Here is a 20,102-nt window from a genome sequence, read left to right on the forward strand (position 1 = left end):
ATTTTCTCTGCAGCAAAGGAGAGAGAAGGTAAACATCACTAGAAGGTGTTCTAAAACTTTTCCTTCTTTTGACATACATCTGTTCACTTGCACATGTGGAAAAGCTGACTTTGACCACAAACTGGCAACAAAACATAAGATTCGACTGTCCCGAGACAGTAAAATAATTTGTAGATGTACATTTAGGTAATTTAGGTAAATGCTTTTGATTTTGCAATATTAAAGTAAAAATAATGAGAAATGTAATTTTACTTTGAATTCAGATTTTAGGTTCATATTTCATGGTTAAATTAACCGTTTAGTTTCTGTTTACTGCAGCTCTAATTCTCACCACGACTACAAAAAAAGCACTGAGTTGCTGCCGTGTGATTGGCTGATTAGATATTTGCATTAAGGAGCAGATAAGGAGGTGTACAGTGTATTTCTGCTCCTGTTCACAGACTAGATAAAGTCTGGTGTGTTAAAATCATTGTTGTTGTTTTCCTAATAACATTTTTTGTGTGTAAAGTTATTCCTTTTACCTGATGATGGACAGCCTGTTTTTTAACCACACATACTGACACTGGCAGCTCGTTACCTGCAGTATGACCCATAATTAAAAGAGAATTTTATTTGTTTTTTTACTGTGTGAATTTTCTGGCGTTTAACGGTTCATCTAGCAGAGGCCACAGAAACAGAGACTGTTGTGGAGGGCTGCACCCATGAAGAAATATGAAGAGATAAAATTACTATTGAGCAGAACTGTGTTCTGCTCCACTGGAAAAACTAAATAACCAGCATTGTTATTTTATGCATTGCTAATACTAGGAACAAAAACTTAAACCCTGATCTCTGATACATGAGACCTCTGTAAAGGAAATTGCTGATAAATCTGAAACTGCACAAAAATAGCTGGATTTGGCCAAAATGATACAATTTTAAATTGATGTTTCTTTTGTTTTTAAATTGCCAAATTGTTCAATAAACACTCCAGATTTAACCATTAAATGATTACTTTTTGTAATCATTTAATGGTTCAGTCTTGACAGGGTTAATGCTTTTAACATTTTTGTGTACACGCCATCGGTGAGGTCTTTGTCAGTATGGTGGCTGTAAAACTATCCATCCAATCATCTATTCGCTTCCGCTTATCCTTTTCAGGGTCCCGGGGGGCGCTGGAGCCCATCCCAGCTGTCATAGGGCGAGAGGCAGGGTACACCCTGGACAGGTCGCCAGTCTGTCGCAGGGCGGCTGTAAAACTAACAATGATTTAAACCTCTGGCTCAGAATTCATTAACAATTTCAGCTGTTTTTATGTCCTATTATTTACAACAAATAACATTAAAAGTCAAAATTTCCTCACCGATTAAATTTTTATTTTTTTCAAAGTCACCCAGTGGGCCGTGCTGGACCCTTTGGTGGGCCTGTCATGGTCCCTGGGCCATATGTTTGACAACCCTGGAATAAGGAACAAGACCAAAACATTTGTTTTTGTTTTCTTTATTCCACTCAGAAAAAAAAACAAAAAATAAAAAAAACAAAATAACATCATCCATCACTCCAATATTTATTAACTGTGCTAATTTTTTCATGTGATTCATCTGAAGTTTTCACTTTAATTTACTTAAAACTTTAGTTAAGTATTAGTTAAAGTTAAAGTAGCAGATTTACTTCACAAGTCTGGCTCATCACACATTGTTTTTCAATTTCAATTCAACAGATTTCATTATTTTTCATACACACTCAAAATATTTCAGTTACATCTTAAGGCATAAATCAATTTTTTAAAATCACAAACATATAAAATTTATATGAAATAGCTGGGAACTGTAGCTTAGAGTGAATAGTGAAATCGCATGGGACTAATTTCAGCTGTGGATTAATACACATTTGGCGCTGCTGCTACTGCCTGAACATGTCGCTCCGATATTAGAGCTCTGTGGCACAGAGAAAAAGAAATGTACAGCAAAAACCTTTTCAAGATCAAGCGGTTGTTACTGAGGATTAAACAAGCCACACGTGGCAAATGGAGATGCTTTTTGCAGCTGAGTAAATTTACAGTAATCACACATTTTATAGGCTTTTATACGATCCCTTTGCTTTTATTTCAGCGACTAGCAATGTTATTGGATTTGACAGTACTTAAAAGATCCTCAGTCAATAAATAAACACAGAAACAGGACCAGGAGTGATTTAAAGTGGCAGACACTGGACTGTTTTAACAATATACAGTACACAAAATGAGATTAAAAAAAAAATAAAAAAAAATCTAAAATACATTAGTAATAGTATTTTTTATCATGTAACATGCGTATTTTTACAATGGTTTGTTACTGAGGCCGGTATGTGGTGCAGAAAGCCAGACAAACACTGTAAATCTTTAAAAACAAATAAAAAAAAACCACACACAGTACAATATTGAAACATAAATTACACAAAACCTGAAGTGTGTATTCAGGGTAAATTCATGCTTGCAGGATAATTGTAAGCGGTTCTGTGTTAGAAATGTGTAAGACCTGAATTTCTTTTCTCCACAAAATGACAAACGTGAAACTGTCCTCAGACTAAAACATCGATCTGCAGGCCTGCAGATGTTTAAACTTCCACGGCAAAAAAAATTCAAGACTGTGGCAGATAACAATGGCAGCTGAAGGTGTTACAGGGAAACCGTAATTGCGCACACACACACACACACACACACACACACACACACACACACACACACACACACACACACACACACACAGGTTTAGCTGCAGTAGTCTGCTTTTTAATTTATTTCTCTTGCGGGATCGCTTTTTAGTGAAATAAAGAGTGAACATGTAAAGAAATGTGGGCAAACAAGCTTATTTTGTCATTAATAAGAGCAAAATCAAAATCACAGCTGACAATAAGTGATAGTTGTCTGAAGCTGGTTGTTGTATTTGCGCACTTAAAATCTATTTTAATTGTTACGTAAATTTAGGTACGTTTATTTCATATCATATCATCATTTAGTACTAACACGAGTATTCTCTTCTCCAGCCTGTCAGCATCATCTGCCTGTAACAGCAGCTGGTGAGTTTAATATGTGCTATATTTTTGCCATTTCTTTCTCATAAATTTGTTTGTTTTTGGTTACATAATTACCTGTTATTTTTCATAAACATTTTTACAGCAAATTTGCTATTTTTTCCTTGCAAACTTGTCCAGTTTTTCTCATGAATTTCTTTCTTAAAACTCTTTTAAAAAATTGTTTTTTATTGACAATTTTTTCCTTGTAATTTGACCATTTATTTATGAGAAATTAGCCATTTCTTTTCCTCATAAGTTTTTAATGCAAACCAGCCTGTTTTTTCTCACCACTTTACAAAGTTTTTTTTCCCTAATAAATTTCCTATTTTCTTCTAAAATGACCCTTGACCACACCTTTTTTGATGAACCTACTAAATTTTGTTTCAAATTTATTTGTTTTTTCTTTGCTTTGTTTTGTCCATTTGGTGTTGAATAAAAGTGAACTGTGCAACATAACTGCAGAAACCTCGACAGCTAAAAGCCAAAACTGAGCTGCCAAATACAGTTCCTGCAGTTCCATAAATGGCCACATGAGGCAGTCTCATAAATGGAGACTGTCAGCATAAACTTCCATGTAAAATGCCCCAAAATACAACTAACTTATACAAAAAGAAATGTTCCATAGCTCATGCATCCCTTGTTAACAGTTGTACGTGGAGTGTGTTTTTATAGTTACAGTTATAATAATAATAATCAAATAAAAGCAGCTTCTCCCTGTAGCTCACCCCTCTCTCTTCCTTTTTCTGACTGAAATGACTTCACTTTAAATTTAAGGTGCAGAGGCTACTGGGAAACTCCCATTTTCAAAGTAAAGTACCTTCATGGCATGCGAAATGCTTCTTCTCCCTTTACTGACTTTACTACCCTGCGAACACCTGGGGGGTCAGCGGCGGCGGCAGGTTGTCGTTGTCTATGTTGTTGGCATCAATGGCAGAAACTGTGCAGGTCAGCGGATATTTTTCCAGGATGTCGTTCACCTCCCGCTGGATGCTCTCGGTCCAGGAGAGCAGGTCAGCCTGGAGGCTCTGAGCGGCCTCCATCACCTTCTCCTGCCGGCTGCTGATGGTCGACAGCTGCTCCAGATTGTGGTTGAGCTGGGCCAGGACAGGGTTGGTGGCAGCCACGCCAGCTCCTGGACCGGTGTGGGGCCACTCGCCCTCTGCGCTGCTGCATCTTGGCGAGGCTTGGCCCGACATGTAACGCTCAAACTCCTCCGGGGAGAGATTGAGAGACTGAGCGTCCAACTTCTCGATGAAGGCAGCTGCACAGCACTAAAAAATAAAAATTTATTAATTAATTTAAAAAAAAAGAAAACCAACTGAAATCATGGATGATTTTCTGACAGCACGTCAAACTGAGTCACAGAGAGCCAGATGGCCTTATGTTACAAGGGTTAGTCCAACATTTTGGGGAACAAGAGTGCCATGACGTGACAGTTATGCTTCTCTAAAGAGTCACATAAACGTCTCTGCAGGCCTCATTTAAAGCCTGTTAGGATGCAGGTATAAGCACACATGAAAATTAAACCAACTCGGAAATATACTCACCGGCTACAATATCAGATACACCTGTTCAACCACTCGTTAATGCAAATATCTAATCGGCCAATCACATGGTATCAACTCAGTGCATTTAGGCATGTAGTCGACCTGCCAAGCATCATAATAAGGACATAACATGACATAAGAGAAACTGAACGTGGCATGGTCGTTTGCCCGAATATTTCAGTAACAGATTATCTGCTGGGATTTTCCCACACAGCCAAAGGAAGCGGTCAGTTCTCTGGGAGAAAATGAGGAAGCCAGAGGTCAGAGGAGAATGACCAAACTCCTTTGAGCTGTTAGGAAGGCAACAATAACATAAATAACTACTCATTACGACCAAGATGTGCAGAAGAGCATCTTTAAATTTACAGCACATCACACCTTGAAGCAGATGGGCTACTGCAGCAGAAGACTACACCGGGTGTCGCTCCTATCAGCTAAGAATAGAAAACTGAGGCTACAATTCACACAGGATCACCAAAATTGGACAACAGAAGATTGGAAAAATGTTGCCTGGTCTGATGAATCTCGGTTTCTGCTGTAACACTTGGATTGTTCCTACTATGCCGTGAAGATGCAAGAATGGGATCCTAGCAAAGTATAACTAATAAAGTGGCCTTTGAGTGTGTTTGTTGTTCTGCTTAGCTTAGTGAGGAAGAGCTTGTGTGGCTCTGTCTGAAGGCCATGCGATTGCACCTATCAGTGCCTCTAAAACTGGCAGATAAGAAATAACCTTATATAATGCTTGTTTCTTTAAAAGAAAAAAAAAAAGCAGATAGAGACATTTAAGCCCTTCAAATCTGAAAAATGTATTTGTCTATGACATAACACTCATTAAATACTCCATACTCCCACATATATTTGGATATTATTCATTAAGGGGTTTAATTACATTTGGACAAACTGTGCCGTCAGTAAAGGGAACTAAGTGCACGAATAGCTCAGCAAAGACAATAAAGAGGCGCTCCACATTCCCAGCATTTAAGGCACATCTTGAACAGTGTTATGTAAATTAGCAGTTTTGCTAGGTTTGGTGTATTGATGTTTGTTAACATGTGTTGGCTGCTAAATAACCACTGAAATCTTTACTCTGATTTTACAGTTATAACACAAAACTTATTTCACTTTTCATTATCTGGATTTATCAATTTTTACTGTAAAATCTCTCAGAATCCTCCAAATTTAACTTTCAGAGACTCAAGTAAAAACTACAAATAAATAATTAATCCGTTCACAATAAAATCCAACAGGAAGAAGCAGAAATTTGTCACAGTTTAGAAGCTTTGACCAAAAAATGTTCATGCATAATGTTTGCCAATTTAGCTTAAGTATACAAAAACACATTAAATCGGCTTTTCTGCCACCTGAAGCAAACACACTTCTTAGGTAAAACAACACAAATCGATTCCTTATAATGAATCCTGGAAGGAAATTACCGACACTACAACTACACTTTTTTTTCTCTGTGCATTTTTTGTTAGTTTGGGTTTATTTACTCAATGCACTGAATTCTTTCAAGTAAAGCAGCTCAGACTCATTGCCTTTCTCGTGCATGATGTCATTGTGCTCTCATGAACAATCACCCCTCAAAATCTGTTGGTGAGGCAGGAGAAACACTATTACAGACATGTTAAACTACCCTCATTGGACCCCAGGTCATCAGCTTGAACAGGCTTTGAAGTAGGACAAGAAGAAAGAAAAACAGACCAGGTTGGTGAAGTAGTATCCATCCTCTCCGGTCATCAGCCTGCTGGGGTTGCAGAATCGGGTGATGTACTGGATGTTGGACTGAAGTCGTGGAGGATTAGCCTTCAACACGATGTAAATGAGCGCGGGGAGAAAGTCGTCGGCGGACGCCGGCTCGTTCTTGGTGATCCTAATAGCGCTGAAGATGTGTTTACTGCAGTGTGTGATGCAGGCCAGTTTGTCCCGAGGAACCCTCTTCGAATCCATCTCAATGATATCTGGAACAGACCAAGATTCGCTCATGAAGGCTGAAACAAAGAGCTAATCAGGACACACGTTTATTAAGTAAAACTTGTTTGTTCTGCTCTGGAGGTAAAATATATATAAGGATGATTTATAAATGACTTATTTCCATCCTGGCACTTAAAGAACATTATATATTCACAGCAGAGCGTCTGTCTTCACCATCTGCAGCACCAGACGTCGCACGGCGCTGCCAGATCAAATCCATTAGCAAGTTAAGCTCATTTCTACACATGAAGGATGGATGGAGCGACTGTTTGAAAGCCATACAGCTCAGTTTTAAAGACTACAAAGACAAGAAAAACCTCTTCAAAGGCAGACAAAAGGCTGCTTATTTCTCAAAGGAGAACATAGAACAAAGAGCAGATATACACTCTTTTTCCACAATATTAAGAACACCTGCCTGAAACAGCCTATGTCCCCTCTGGGCTACAAAAACCATCAGGAGGTGTCCTGTGGCTCATATCCGTTGGGATAGGACCCTGTAGATAGGCAGTGGCTGATAGGCTTAACTTAACTGTGTGAAACTGTCTCTGTTCTTTGGATTATTGAACTTTAGTAAATGATTAAACTTCAGATAAAAACTCACTAGGTTTACAAGAACAGCCAATCAACTGCAATGCACATAGCATTATTGCCTCAGGCCCAAGATGGAAAGGTTGCCAGCGTCATTAAAGGGGGCAAGTTTCACTGACCCTATCGCCCTTCTAGATGTGTGTGGATGCACTGAGCGGGACAAAATGTTGTTTATTTGGAGTTTAAACAACAGAAATGGTTAAAATGTTCAATAAACTATATTTTCTGACATAATTTTGTAATATAATGTATACTTTATTTATCCCTGTATAGAAATTACTCTCTGCATTTAACCCATTCACTCTAGCGAAGCAGTGGGCAGCCAATCCAGCACCGAGGGAGCAGTGTGTAGGGACGGTACCTTGCTCAGGGGTACCTCAGGATAGCCATTCAGTGGATTTTAACCCCCGACCTTCAAACCACTCTACCTACTCAGCTATCCCTGCCCCTAATTTTGATAAATATTTGCAGACATTGATGTAAAGATGTGCACAGTCAGGATTTCTCAGTCTGCACCTTTTCCCATGCTGGATCACCTACAATTTTAATAAAAGACTCATAAATGGAGTAAATGAGTCAAACTAAATTTAAGTGAGTCTAAGCAGTGAAGGTGAACCCTCATGGACTGCTGGCACATCTGTGTGTGAAGTTATAGACATGTTATAAAAAGGCATAATTCACAGAGGTCAAAGCCATGTTTTGTAGGTGGCTGTAAATATGGTTTTTAATGCTGTTAACTTTTAAGATTTTAACATGGGAGTCTATGAGGACAGAGCCACTTTTGGAGCCAGCCTCAAGTGGCCATCTGAAGAACTGCAGTTTTTAGTTTGGGGTTCTAATTCACATTTTCAATCACTTTCAGTAGCAGGGTTTCAGACCGTCAAGGCCTTTGCCTTTGACTGCAACGGATCCCTACAGGAGAGATGGCCCATATTCAGGTGGATTTATACATTTCGCTTCTGGAGATGGATGGATTGCAATTCTGGGAGCTTGGAAGCTCTTCATTGTGTTTCTCGAGCTGTTCCTCAATATTTTTCTGCAGAATGGCGGGGTCTATTATCTTTCTGGGGTAGGCCACTGTCTTTAAAGGGTTGGGAGTCATTTCTAGGTTTCCAACAGCATGTACCAGGCGGGTGACAGATGTCCACTTGACTTCCAGCACCCAGTGACTCTGTGGTTTGTAACCATTTTCTGTACAATTTTACTTGGATTTTTAACTCCCCGAAACTGTTTTAATGAGGACACATTGTGTGTGGCAGAAACAAGTGAGGACAGCAGTGATACTCATGACCAATCATTTATCTGATGGAGTAAAACATTCACTCTTTTTTAACTCAGATTTTGGTCTCTGTGAAGTTCACGACAAAACTGCAAAACGACAGCACCGCTAGGATCAAGCGCAATCAAACAGCACGTCTGAGTGCTCGCTGACCTGTTATCGCTTTCACCACATTCTCAGAGACTTCCGGGATTTCTTCATCCATGGACACACAGAGCATCTGGATGGTCACCCAGTGCAAAGCCCTGCAACACAGAGAATCAGAATCAGAGACAAAAAAAAGGCATACAAACATTGTGTTCATTCACGTAAGCCTGACACTCTTATTTTTTGTATTTTGTGTGTCTACATATGATGTAACCATACACATTTGTTACAGTCACTTCGCTCCAGGGTGACAAACACATCAGACACGTGCAGTCAGCAGCTGCCACTGTGCTTCCAAATGTAAGAAAAACACAGCTAAAAATGGCTATTGTGTAATCAACTGCACAGACTCAGAAAGCATTCAGACTGAAGTTTTCACAGGCGGATGAAGATTAAAGGCGAGCGCTGTGCACTGAGGCTTTCTATTCACCAGGCACACACAGCTTACACATAAAAACCCCATGTTTGCACAAAATCTAATGCCAAAACCAGGAAAATCCACAAAAATGACAATGTGACATAAAATATTATATTCTAAAAACACCAGGCTGTGCTGAGTTGTTCAGTCCAGGAAGAACCACCTTATCCTGTTCTGTGTGGCCAAGTCCTTCCTCTCGTCATCAGTGGTTTCTGGACAGAAAACGCTCTTGTACAGACGAGTCATGATGTACTTTTCCACTTGGTCCATCACCTGCTCCACAGACTCAGAGGAGCCTGGTGAACAAAGGCACATTAGAGCATATAAAATACTGCTTGTGCTGCCATCTAGTGGCTTCTCAGACTGTTTGCGTTGAGAATGTCTTAATGATTGTTTTAAATACTTGAGGTAAAGTTGCAACTTCTGCAATCCTACCTTTAAAGTGAGTCATCAGGCGGTCGGCCAAATTCTGGTAGAAATCTTGAACGCACTCTGACAGCTCATCGGCACCCAGGTCCTGTTGACAAAAGACCTTAGAAGGTTCTTCGCGTGGAAAGTCATGGAAACATTCAAAAGTAAACGACTGGTGTCATTGAGTCAATGAGCGTCAGAGTACGTCGCACCTTCTTGCTTGACATGTTCACGAGGAAGACTCGGCACTGCTTGTGGATCTCCCGGCCGGGCTTCTGGAGGTTTTTCAGGAAGTCCACAAAGTCTTTGGACACTTGGTCCGTATCGAAGCTTGCGTGGCGGCTGATGGACGGACTGGTTTTACCTTCTTGGGTTTCTAGTTAGGGAAAAAAAAAATAATCAAGTTTAAAATAAAACAATAATTCTCCCCCCAATAGGTGTATATGTGTAGGTACTTCAGATAAACATGTATTACTTACTCTCATCATAGGACACATAACTCCCTACGCAGCTGTCATGCCACTAAATAATTGCAAGAATTACCTCTTCAGAGCAAAATTTTTAAATTTCACAGCAAAACACCAAAAAATGTTTTTGTCATTTGTCACAAGTTATTATAAATGCTGTGCAACATCAAGTGTGGATGAAGGAGTGCCCCCCCTTACACCATCAGAGGAACTCAGGACACTTGTAATGTCCATTCACTGAACACTGTATTAAGTACAACTTAACTTAAAGAGATTAGACTGTGAATGGATGGAAGTAATTGGCAACAATACTCAGCTAGGCTGTGGGCTTTAGATGATGCACAGTTGGTACTAAGGAGCCCAAATGTGTGCCAAGAACATATCCCGGACACCGGACACATCCTGAACCACTGATACAGGGCTGGGTGGTTCATGCTTTCATGTTGTTTACACTAAATTCTGACCTTACCACACGCCACAGCAGAAATCAAGACTCACAGACCAGATAACATTTTTCCAATCTACTATTTTTAAAATTTTGGTTAACCTATGTGATTTGTAGCCTCAGCTTCCTGCTCTTAGCTGAGAGAAATGGCAGTCAAGGTGGTCTTCTGCTGCTGCTGCAGCCTATCTGCTTCAAAGCTCCACATGCTGTGAGCTCAGAGATTCTCTTCTACAATAACTATTTGAGTGACTGTTGCCTTCTTATCAGCTCAAAGCACTCTGGCCATTCTCCTCTGACTTCCTGCAGGATTTTCTCCTTTTCAAACTATATTTGTTAAACCCTAGAGATGCTTCCAGCAGATCAGCAGGGTCTGAAATACTGGCTCATCTAGTACCAACAACCATCCCACGTTTAAAATCTTTTAAATCACCTTTCTTCATCCTTCTGATGCCTGGTTTGAACTTCAGTTGTTGTTATCCTCTGACCAACAACTGCATGATACCCCTAGAACAACAACATCTGTTTCCACCTTAAGATTTAAAAACAAAGGAAAGCTATAAACATTTAAATATTACTTTCAGGTTCTTTTAACTGAATGGACTGAGAAAAACAGCAATTCTCCTCAGCTTTGGCAGCCAAAGCAAACTAAGCTTTATGCAAACTAAGACATTTTTTAATGTGGCAAGCAGCTGGGTGCTCTGATGACAGGGGAAGAATATAGATGTTGTTCTTAGGACAGAAACCACTTTCTAAAGTCAGCATGTGCTTCCCGAAGTCTTCATTTTTCTTGGGACCTCCAGCTGTATATTAAACCACCACTGATGACTTATCATCAGTAACCATCCTCATTTGAAGAGCTGTTATCACCACAACCTTCCACCGTAATTTCTTTTTACAACCTCCTGCAGTTGCTTATTATTGGCATGGACGTGGTAAGACACTAACACCAATATACACCTAATCCCAACCCCTGACTATTTCAGGCTAAAGCATGCAGCTGCGAGTTGATCAACAAAACACTCACAAAGCACCCCAAGTGCACACACATTGATGTTAATGAATGTGATACCTTTTTTAGAAGCAGTTCGTGACGAAGGGCTGAAGAACTTCTTGACGGTGGTCACTTTCCGAGTCTTTTCATTGGTTTTCTTCTCCTCAAACTTGGAGAAGGGACCCAGCGAGGCATGTCCAGGCTGCGGGGGCGTTGTGGACTGAGTCTGCACACCGTGACTGCTGGCATACGCTGCCTCCTCCTCTCGTTGCAGCCTGGAACCAAGCAAAGTTGATTAGAGGGGAAACAATAAGCTTGCAATGAGCACGTCTGTTTCTTTTCAAATGAATGCACCTGGTGATTTATAAAGTGGTTCATTCATTAATGGAGCTATTTAGCACAATGTTCTGTGTTTCTGCTTTTAGCCTCTCTCACACTTTGCTTTCCTCTGGAGACGTTTGAGGACTGCTAAAGGTCTTACTTTTCTGCCAGTGCCCAGTCATCCTGGATCTGTTTCTGCCGTACCCGCTGGTACTCCTCCCTCCAGCACTTTGAGCACAGGCCCTGCCAGGCTGCGTTGCCATAGTAACCGCATCCTTTTTTGCACAGCAGGTCTGATTGGTCCACGTGTATCCCCCGTCGCTCCGTCCGCTGACTCATAATGCTGGACGACACGGGATGAAAAATTCATCATCTGATTTATTAGTGTGTTTGTATGCGCTGCTGGTCAGACCCATCTCCCCGCTGCTGCCTGCTTATGCAGCTCAGATTATTAAACAGTTTACACACACAGTTAAGGCAGGAATAACATGCCAGTCCAGCAGCGCTACACTAATAAAACTCTGCAATAAAAATGGAACGCTCTAATTATCGAGTTCTTTCGTAACACTCAGACACAGACTAAAATAAAAACAGTCTTAATACACACTCTTCGTAACTCAGTTTCACTTTGTCTTTCTCCTCTCCTTACTTCCTAGCATCCATGATTTCTTCCACCTTTTCCTGTATCTTAGTCCATCACAGGAAAGTTGAGAGAAATCAAAGGATGAAAAGTTATTTTAGCACCCTCTGGTGAATTTTTGATAATTTACAGTTTCTATTTTTACCCATATATAATAACTTCTAAGCATTATTTTTAATTTTCTGTTTGATTAGTATTTGCTTATGCAATTAACCATAGACTATATATAAAAGATGGACCTGAACCCTATGGCAGAGTGCCTTAAACCTGCAGCTCTTCTAACAGCCAGCATGACCTGCAATCTGTGTCTCAAACTCGTCTATCTAACAGTATTATTATTCATGATACAGAGAATAAAAGCCTTGACTTGGATGAATGCTAATTATTTTTTCACTGCAGTGTGGTTTCAGACCGTGCTTTGAAAAGATTTTCTATAACCGAGACTTTAAGTGGGGATTAGCTACTCAAGAGGTGTGACTAAAGGGACACATACCACATTTACCACTGTAACAACTTCCATGATGGATCTGAGTGACTATCAATGTGTCAAATGTCAGCATGTACACATTTCTGCTTGTTGTTTAAATAGTCAATGTATATTCGCACTAAGCAGCAGGCAACCATAATGGGGTTGGCGTTGGTGCCTGAGTTTGTATAGTAAAACATTCTGAACTTCTTAAGAAGTTCAGAATGTATCAGAATAATTAAAGTAAATATTCTGCATGTCACCTTGATGGGAATCAGTCTAAAATTGAGTTTCACTTTTAGGACCTGCGATCCTGACAGCAGATAAACCCTAACCTGCCTTTAATTCATGGCATTGTTCAAAAGAAACTTTGGTCTGTGACGCTGTAGAACACAAAGCCAGTTTCACTTGTTTATTACCTCTAACTATGATCTAAGAGTTACCTGCTCCCCAGTATGAAGATTTGCATGTCCTATTCATAGTTTTACAGCTCCAAGAGCAGCAGGTGAAAAACAAGCTTAGTCAGCATCTAATGCAGCGAAAGAATAGAGAATTATAAAGAACAAAATGTGAGAATACACAAGGAGGAAAGCCAGAAATCACTAGAAATACAAAAAGCTACACAGACGACACAACAAAGGAAAACTGAGAATAAAACTGAAATAAGATTAACTTGACTTGAACGAAGAAAGAGGAAGGCAGGGGAACGCCTAAAGTCAAAAGACAAACAGACGAGAGAAGGAGGAAGTGAATGAAAACACAAAATGGGAACTAGCTGAATACGACCCTCAGTTACAGGTAACTAAAGCTAACGAGTCTAAACAGATGTAAGAATACAGCGTAGCTCAAACCATAAACAGCCCAAAGAGCAGATCAGAAAATAAAAAAAAAAAAACACATTTAAACTTCTAGATACAAGTAACTAAATTAAAGCAACAACTCTACAAGCAGTAAATTAAGTACTACCTGGAGCAGTGTTTCCCAACCACTGTGCTGCAGCACATAGGTGTGCCATGAGAAATGATCAGGTGTGCTGTTTCCACCTGATTAGTGCTCTAAGCGACCGGCGTGAGTAATGGGCAGAACAATTACACTGTCTTCGACTAGAGGGAAGCACAACTGAAGAAGATGAAGAAGAAATTACATAATAGTCATGCTGTGAGTGAGACAGCACAGTGTGTAATAGCAATAGATAAATATTTGAAAAGAAAAAGTAGTCAATCTGACCTGGGTCCTGGAGAAATTCCGACCCAGATGAAGGCCTTTGCATGAGTAGCGGTCAAAAGAAAAACAAAAAGGTATACTGGAGACAAACCGAGTCAATTCCGCTATACCTGATGCGCAGGGGGAAAATGATCAATATGCTTTTTGTGATATTATTGTTTGGTGGTGTGCCGTGTGTATTTTCTAATGTGAAATATGTTCTGTGGCTCCAAAGGGTTGGGAAACACTGACCTAAAGCATAGATATACAGACGACCCACTCCAAAGGTGAACCTAAAATGCAAGGCTCTAATGACAGGTTCTCAGAATCAGTAAGAATCATGAGCTCCCAAAATGCAGGGAACACGACACTGCAGGCAAAAGATGGCTGCAAATGACAATATGCAGCAAAGTGGAAAAACACTCATCAAAGCAGGCTGTTTTGTTTGCTATGTAGGAATCTATTGTAGTGGAATATCTATTCATTCTTTTTTTTTTTTTTAAACCAACTGCCTTTTGTTTTGTTGCTTTTTTGACATTATCTACTAAACTAGGCGGTGCTCACGCAAGGCAATCACACTTTTAAGGTTGTAGCACATAAACTTTGGAACAGCCTTTCTCAGCCTATCAGGTTCTATCAGGAATGTTAAACTTGCTAAAAACTCGTCTTCATAGGTTAACTGACAGTAATGAAGAAAAGCTAAGTCAAATGGCACAGCAGGCCAAATAGCACTAAGTGGAAGTGGAATTTAATAATTTAACCAGTATTATTACATCTGATTGAATTACATCAGTCTGAAAACATGAGAATGAGAATATTGCACATATTACAGCAATTTTATTTGTTTCAGTTCTCACTTTGTTCAATTTAACTTCATAATTATTCTATAAATGTTGCATGAACAGCAGTAATAAATGATAATGGGATCGCTGTGTTTCCTGAATTATTTCTGCATAGGAAATAATTCTTTGGGTTTTTTTTTCGTTTAGCAGATGATGCAAATACAGAAACTACTACAAACTAAATTAAAACTAAAGTGAAACACGTGAACTCACACAGAACCTAGCTGAAACTAAGAAGATGTAAAAGCAAAGATTTTAATAATAAAAATTAAAACTAATGAAAAATGCAGTGTTTGAGTCCTCTGAGCAAGCATTCAAATACATCAGAATTACTGTTACCTATGATGTCATAGACTAATATAGATAATTGAGTACAAGCATCCACTGGATTATTGTTGGTGGTGATGTTTTCCTCCAGTTCACAGTTATCCTATCCGGTTGTTCAGTCTGACGTCACTAGCCGTGTCTGGGTCTAAACTCCGCTGCACGTCCATATATCAAACGATCACTATGGCATTACTGAGAGTTGAAAAACTGTCTAAAGTCTTTCATCTTTAATAAAATGATCAGCGTTCTGCTCAGGTGTAACAATTGAGTTTAACATCCAGGCATCCATGAAAACGGAATTTATGACATTTAAAGGAGTTAGAAGCTAGCGAGCTAACTCCCTGCTAACTTCTATCTAAATACAATATAGCATGTCCTGACTGCGGGGTTTTGGAAACAAATTAAAACGTACAGCTCTGTTATCACTTCCAGCATAAATGAAGACAGAAAACTAAACAGCAGTGACGTTTGTAGGGTTACTGAAGTTGGGCTAGCTGGTAGGGCTGGGCGATATATCAAGTTTTTTTAAAATATCGATATATTTTCATACCAGATATAAGATGTGACAATATCGTTTATATCGATATAGCCTATGTTATGTTATAATTATACTTGTGGGGCCGCAGGTTTGCCTCTCTTTCGTCCACTTTTGTCTCTACGCAACGTTACTCGGCCTCGCCTCTCCTTCACTGAACACAACTCCCCCTCCCCCATAGCTTCACCTGCAGGCAATGACAAGATGAAAGCGGAAAATCTCCGTTAGCGAGTTACCGCGGATCGTCCCGTGCGTGGGGCTGGACTGCGTCAACGTGTTAGCGAGCTAACCACGCTAACGAGCTAACCGCGCTAACGACATGCAGCCCGGAGGAGCTGCACGGCCTAAAATCCTTTCATTTTCTCAAAACTCGACAGTGCGCCTTATGTATGAATTCTGGTTGTGCTTACTGACCGCGAACCGATTTTATGTGGTACACAGCGCTCATCAATCTGTCCAAAAATGTTTTAATATGACTTTGCTAAGCTACGGAGCTGCACTGCTTGATGGATTGTCGGAGGATTACGGCTACCGGGGAGGAGCCTCGCGGAGTGATACGTACTGTGCTTCAACGTAATATTACCGTACTGTGTGTGTATAAGGACCACAAACGGCACCTGTTCAGAGATGTGGTGCAGCTGTGAAATCTGTCTCTTTGTTATTATGCTCAGCGTCTATTAGTTTACATTTTGACTGCACAATTGTGAGCTTTTTGTTATGCACAAAAACAACATTGTTTTCTTTTATTTATGGACCATGATTATTTAATAAATGCTGAATTTATTTTTGAGTAATTTCTTCATGTACATCTACGCTGTATGTAAATAAAAGTGCCCGTGTGACATCTGGGACACAGTGTGACTAAGAACTCTCTTTTTGTTCTTAACTTATGGCTTTTTTAAAAAAAAAAAAAAAAAAAAAAAAAAAAAATCGAGATATACATCTTATATCGCCATCCAGCTAAAAAATATCGAGATATGAATTTTGGGTCATATCGCCCAGCCCTACTAGCTGGTATATAATGATGTGCTGTGTGACCGCTAGCGACACAGCTACGTTAGCATAATATAAACAAGCTAACTTTTTTTCCACTCGATAAAAGTTACCGTGAGTGTTCTCGGTGGTCAGGAACAAATGTAATCGCATGGCAGGATGCTGTAAAAGGACCAAACTTCAGCCAGGAGAACAACTGAGATAATCCATCCACAATACGAGGTTAGTCATTCATATACTGCTGCATGGGCTGGGCTGTAGTTACATCCTAAGGTTTTAAAAACTGAGCTTAAATAAATGATTAGCGGTAATAAAAGCCGAGGGAGATCAACAGTGATCACTGACTGTTTTAGGAGCTTTTTGAGATCAAATAGAAGAAAATACATAACATTAAACATGTTAACAACACAAAAGCCATATTAAACGCAGACTACTTTAGACCCGGAAGTAGAATTCGTCGCGTCATCACTGAACAACCGGATAGCGCTCTGAGGAAGTACAAACACCATAGGAACATAGTAACAACTGCCAATATCCCCGGATTATTGGACAGGCCCAGAATACATGATCCCCAATGAACCTGCAGCTCCTCCAATCTTTATCTGATGCTGAGACCTGAGAGTCTCTAAAAACTCTAATTTATTCTTCCAATCAAAAATTTTCCCATAGATTACTACTAATACCTTTGTGACAATTCATACACATGTCCACCCGGGCGCTGTCCTCAGTGGACACATTTAATCCAAGCTCGGGGTCTAAGGAGCTGGAAAGAAAAGCGTCTGGACTTCTCTAAGTTGCTTGAAGACGTTTCACCTCTCATCCAAGAAGCTTCTTCAGTTCTAGGGTCAAATGGTGGAGAGTCCCAGATTAAAGCCCTATGCGAGTGTCCCCCCAAGACAGACATGGGCCCCCTGTTGATCCTCTACTGAATCACAGGAGTCCAGGTGTGAAAATGGGTGTAGGTCACAGTCAGCTAAGGTTTCAGGTGAACCCGCTGTGAAACCTAGCCCCACCCTATCATTAATCCAAGCTCCCACTTTTCTTTTATATTGAGGCTGTTTTCTATTTATAGCACATCACACATGTAAGTGTCCCAAGTCCCAAGTTGAAAGTGTGTGTGTGTACACACAAATTAATAAATCATATTGACCTACTAATAAGAATGAGTACTTTAACTCTTTAAGTATATTTTGATGCTAAGACTGATTAGCAGGGTGTGACTTTTACTGGACTTCTTATTGCACGATCTGATATCGTGGTATTGGTGTTGTTCCCAGATCAACATAGTAAATGTTGTTCCAGGATCAACATTGCAAGTGACCAATCAGAATGTTGTGACGTCATACTTTTGCGACTTCAGGAAAAACCGCCATAAAACAAAAAACTGTACTTAAGCTGCGAGAAACCGCCTCTGTCCGCTGATCAACGGACCCTGACCCTAACCCTTTAATAAACGCTAAGCAGAATTGATATTGTCCTTGCAACACTGGAATTTCATAAATGCACGAATGGCTTGGCACGCCAAAGAATAACGTCACAACAATGAGATTAGTCACTTGCAATATTGATCTTGGAACAACATTTACTATGTTGTTCCAGGATCAACACCAACGCGACGATATCAGATCATCCACTTCTTATTCAAGACAAAACAATGTTTAAACTCTTCTGCAGGACACAGGGCTGCAGCGGTTTCCACATCTGTTTTTCTCCTGATCAAGCATTTTGATTTGCTGTGGGCCCCCCACTGCCGTGATCCTGGGCGCTGCCCTGTCCATTACAACCATAAGAGGGCCATGAACGCTCTTGCAACTCCCGACACCCCCCAGCTGCTTCTTTGTTCCAGCTTCCAAAAGACGGTTTGTTAGTATTAGTATTTATTTATTTATTGTCATTGTCAAGAACAATGAAATTGCGTTTGGGGCTTCCATACAACCCCAAAAAAAGAAGAAAATAATAAATACCCCTTAAAACCCAAGTGTACATATTTAACCCAGTGTGACTCCAATGCAATAAGACAATCCTTAGCAATAATGTTCGTAGAAATTCAGACAAAGACCTGAGAAACATGACAAAATACAACAATGCAACCCATTCAATATTATTGTACTGTGAGATATGATATCAGATATGATAGTTATCTATTTAAGAAAGGGGGGGGGGGGGGCAGGAGGGGGAAGAGAATAAAGATATGATGCACCAATGCAGACCAGTTCATTGCTATTAAGAAGTTGGATATGGTTATTGTCCGTGAGAGGGGGGCAGAGAGTTCAGGAGCCTCACAGCCTGTGGATACAGGCTGTTGGCCAGTCTGGATGTTCTGGCCTGTATAGACCTGTACCTTCTCCCTGAGGGCAGCTGTAGCTGGAACCGTTATTACGTTCCAGCTACAGCTTCAGGGCAGATTTAAAGCTCCCGAGCAGTTCAAACAGTGAAGAATGACCCGCCTTATGAAAATGTTTCGCTACCCTGTATTTTTGTATCACCCAAATCTCTCACGGGTGGTCGATTTAGCTAAGATCAGACCGTCGCAAATACACACAAAACAAGTTTCAGCCCTCCTTCAAGTCCTTAAAGCTTTCAATCAGGTTTCCCTTTCAATTTTTCTGGAGTCTGGAGGTCATCGAGCAGCCAGTCCAGCTGTGTTTTAACGGCCGTCGCAGGAAAATAAGGCAGCTAAATAAAAATATTACTTGTTTTGTTACTTTTTGAACACGCCGTGTGCCCGCTGTGCCGATCAGGTACTCACCTGTTTGTGATTTCACTGTCCAGGAGCTGGAAACAGACCTCCGCCTCCGATGCGTTTGTGCCCGATATGCTGACCAGACCGTGAGGGTCCGGACGACTACGTCATCACGCAGACAACACGGAAGTCCGGCAGCTACGCGATATCTCATTTTAACTACCCAGAGCGGAAGTAGAAACGTACAAGACTCTCCTAACCAAGGATTGTGGTTAGAGTGCCTTCGGTTTCAGATGGAGGACTTATTTTAAAGGATGGGTTATTGTTGTCATATTGATGAACAGGCTGAGATCATACACAATATGCAGTTTCGACTTTCTCACTTTTCGCGCACCCATTGACTCTCTCGTCCTTACATGTTCATTGTAATTTACACCTCCCAGAAGAAAGGCGCAAAACCTTCACATAAAGTGTTCTTGTAAGTTAACAACAGATCTGAAACTAAACATTTTGAACTTGGCAGACCCCTGGGGTACACGTCTGAAACCGTTTACATTCATGTTTACAACAGTTGCCTCAAAGCGCGTTAAGGCAACTGTTGTTGTGATTTGGAGCTCTAAAAATAAAATTGAATAGAATATGAATTCAATATAGAAACGAGACTCTGCATGCTTGTGGAACTGTTATGTATAATTTGTCTGGAAGAAAGCTTCTTCTCTCGAAAAAGTACATCATAACATCTGAGCAAACCGGACGTCGTGGGGTTTCTTGGCCAAACCATTGAAGATGTTT

The 20,102-nt window shown here is 40.3% G+C and overlaps 1 protein-coding gene across 3 annotated transcripts; it reads right to left on the reverse strand.

Moving 5' to 3' along the window:
• Positions 1-1,463: 1,463 nt before the first annotated feature.
• On the reverse strand, positions 1,464-20,006 carry rabgef1 (RAB guanine nucleotide exchange factor (GEF) 1). Of its 3 annotated transcripts, none has more exons than XM_026182245.2 (9): positions 19,377-20,006; positions 11,782-11,964; positions 11,379-11,575; positions 9,610-9,773; positions 9,422-9,503; positions 9,150-9,282; positions 8,575-8,666; positions 6,285-6,541; positions 1,464-4,304 (listed from the first exon to the last, which is right to left on the reverse strand). In XM_026182245.2, exons 2-9 carry the CDS (start codon positions 11,958-11,960, stop codon positions 3,894-3,896), a joined length of 1,515 nt encoding a protein of 504 aa, XP_026038030.2. In that variant the 5' UTR covers positions 11,961-11,964; positions 19,377-20,006; the 3' UTR covers positions 1,464-3,893. The 3 variants fall into 3 exon arrangements, with proteins under 3 accessions (XP_026038030.2, XP_026038028.2, XP_026038029.2); XM_026182243.2 differs by lacking the exon at positions 19,377-20,006 and adding an exon at positions 13,694-14,605; XM_026182244.2 differs by lacking the exon at positions 19,377-20,006 and adding an exon at positions 13,171-14,605.
• Between the last annotated feature and the right edge of the window lie 96 nt (positions 20,007-20,102).

This window comes from Astatotilapia calliptera, chromosome 10 (genome assembly GCF_964374335.1).
Source record: "Astatotilapia calliptera chromosome 10, fAstCal68.1, whole genome shotgun sequence".
Classification (NCBI taxonomy): Eukaryota; Metazoa; Chordata; class Actinopteri; order Cichliformes; family Cichlidae; genus Astatotilapia; species Astatotilapia calliptera.

Excerpts from the sequence above, each read along its gene's own strand:
- rabgef1 (XM_026182243.2), bottom strand. The coding sequence starts at position 13,731 with ATGTGCTGCAGCACAGTGGTTGGGAAACACTGCTCCAG. Across the intron at positions 9,774-11,378 it reads ACGAACTGCTTCTAAAAAAG|AAACCCAAGAAGGTAAAACC; the intron begins GTATCACATTCA and ends TTCCCTAACTAG. Across the intron at positions 9,504-9,609 it reads TGAACATGTCAAGCAAGAAG|GACCTGGGTGCCGATGAGCT; the intron begins GTGCGACGTACT and ends TTTTGTCAACAG.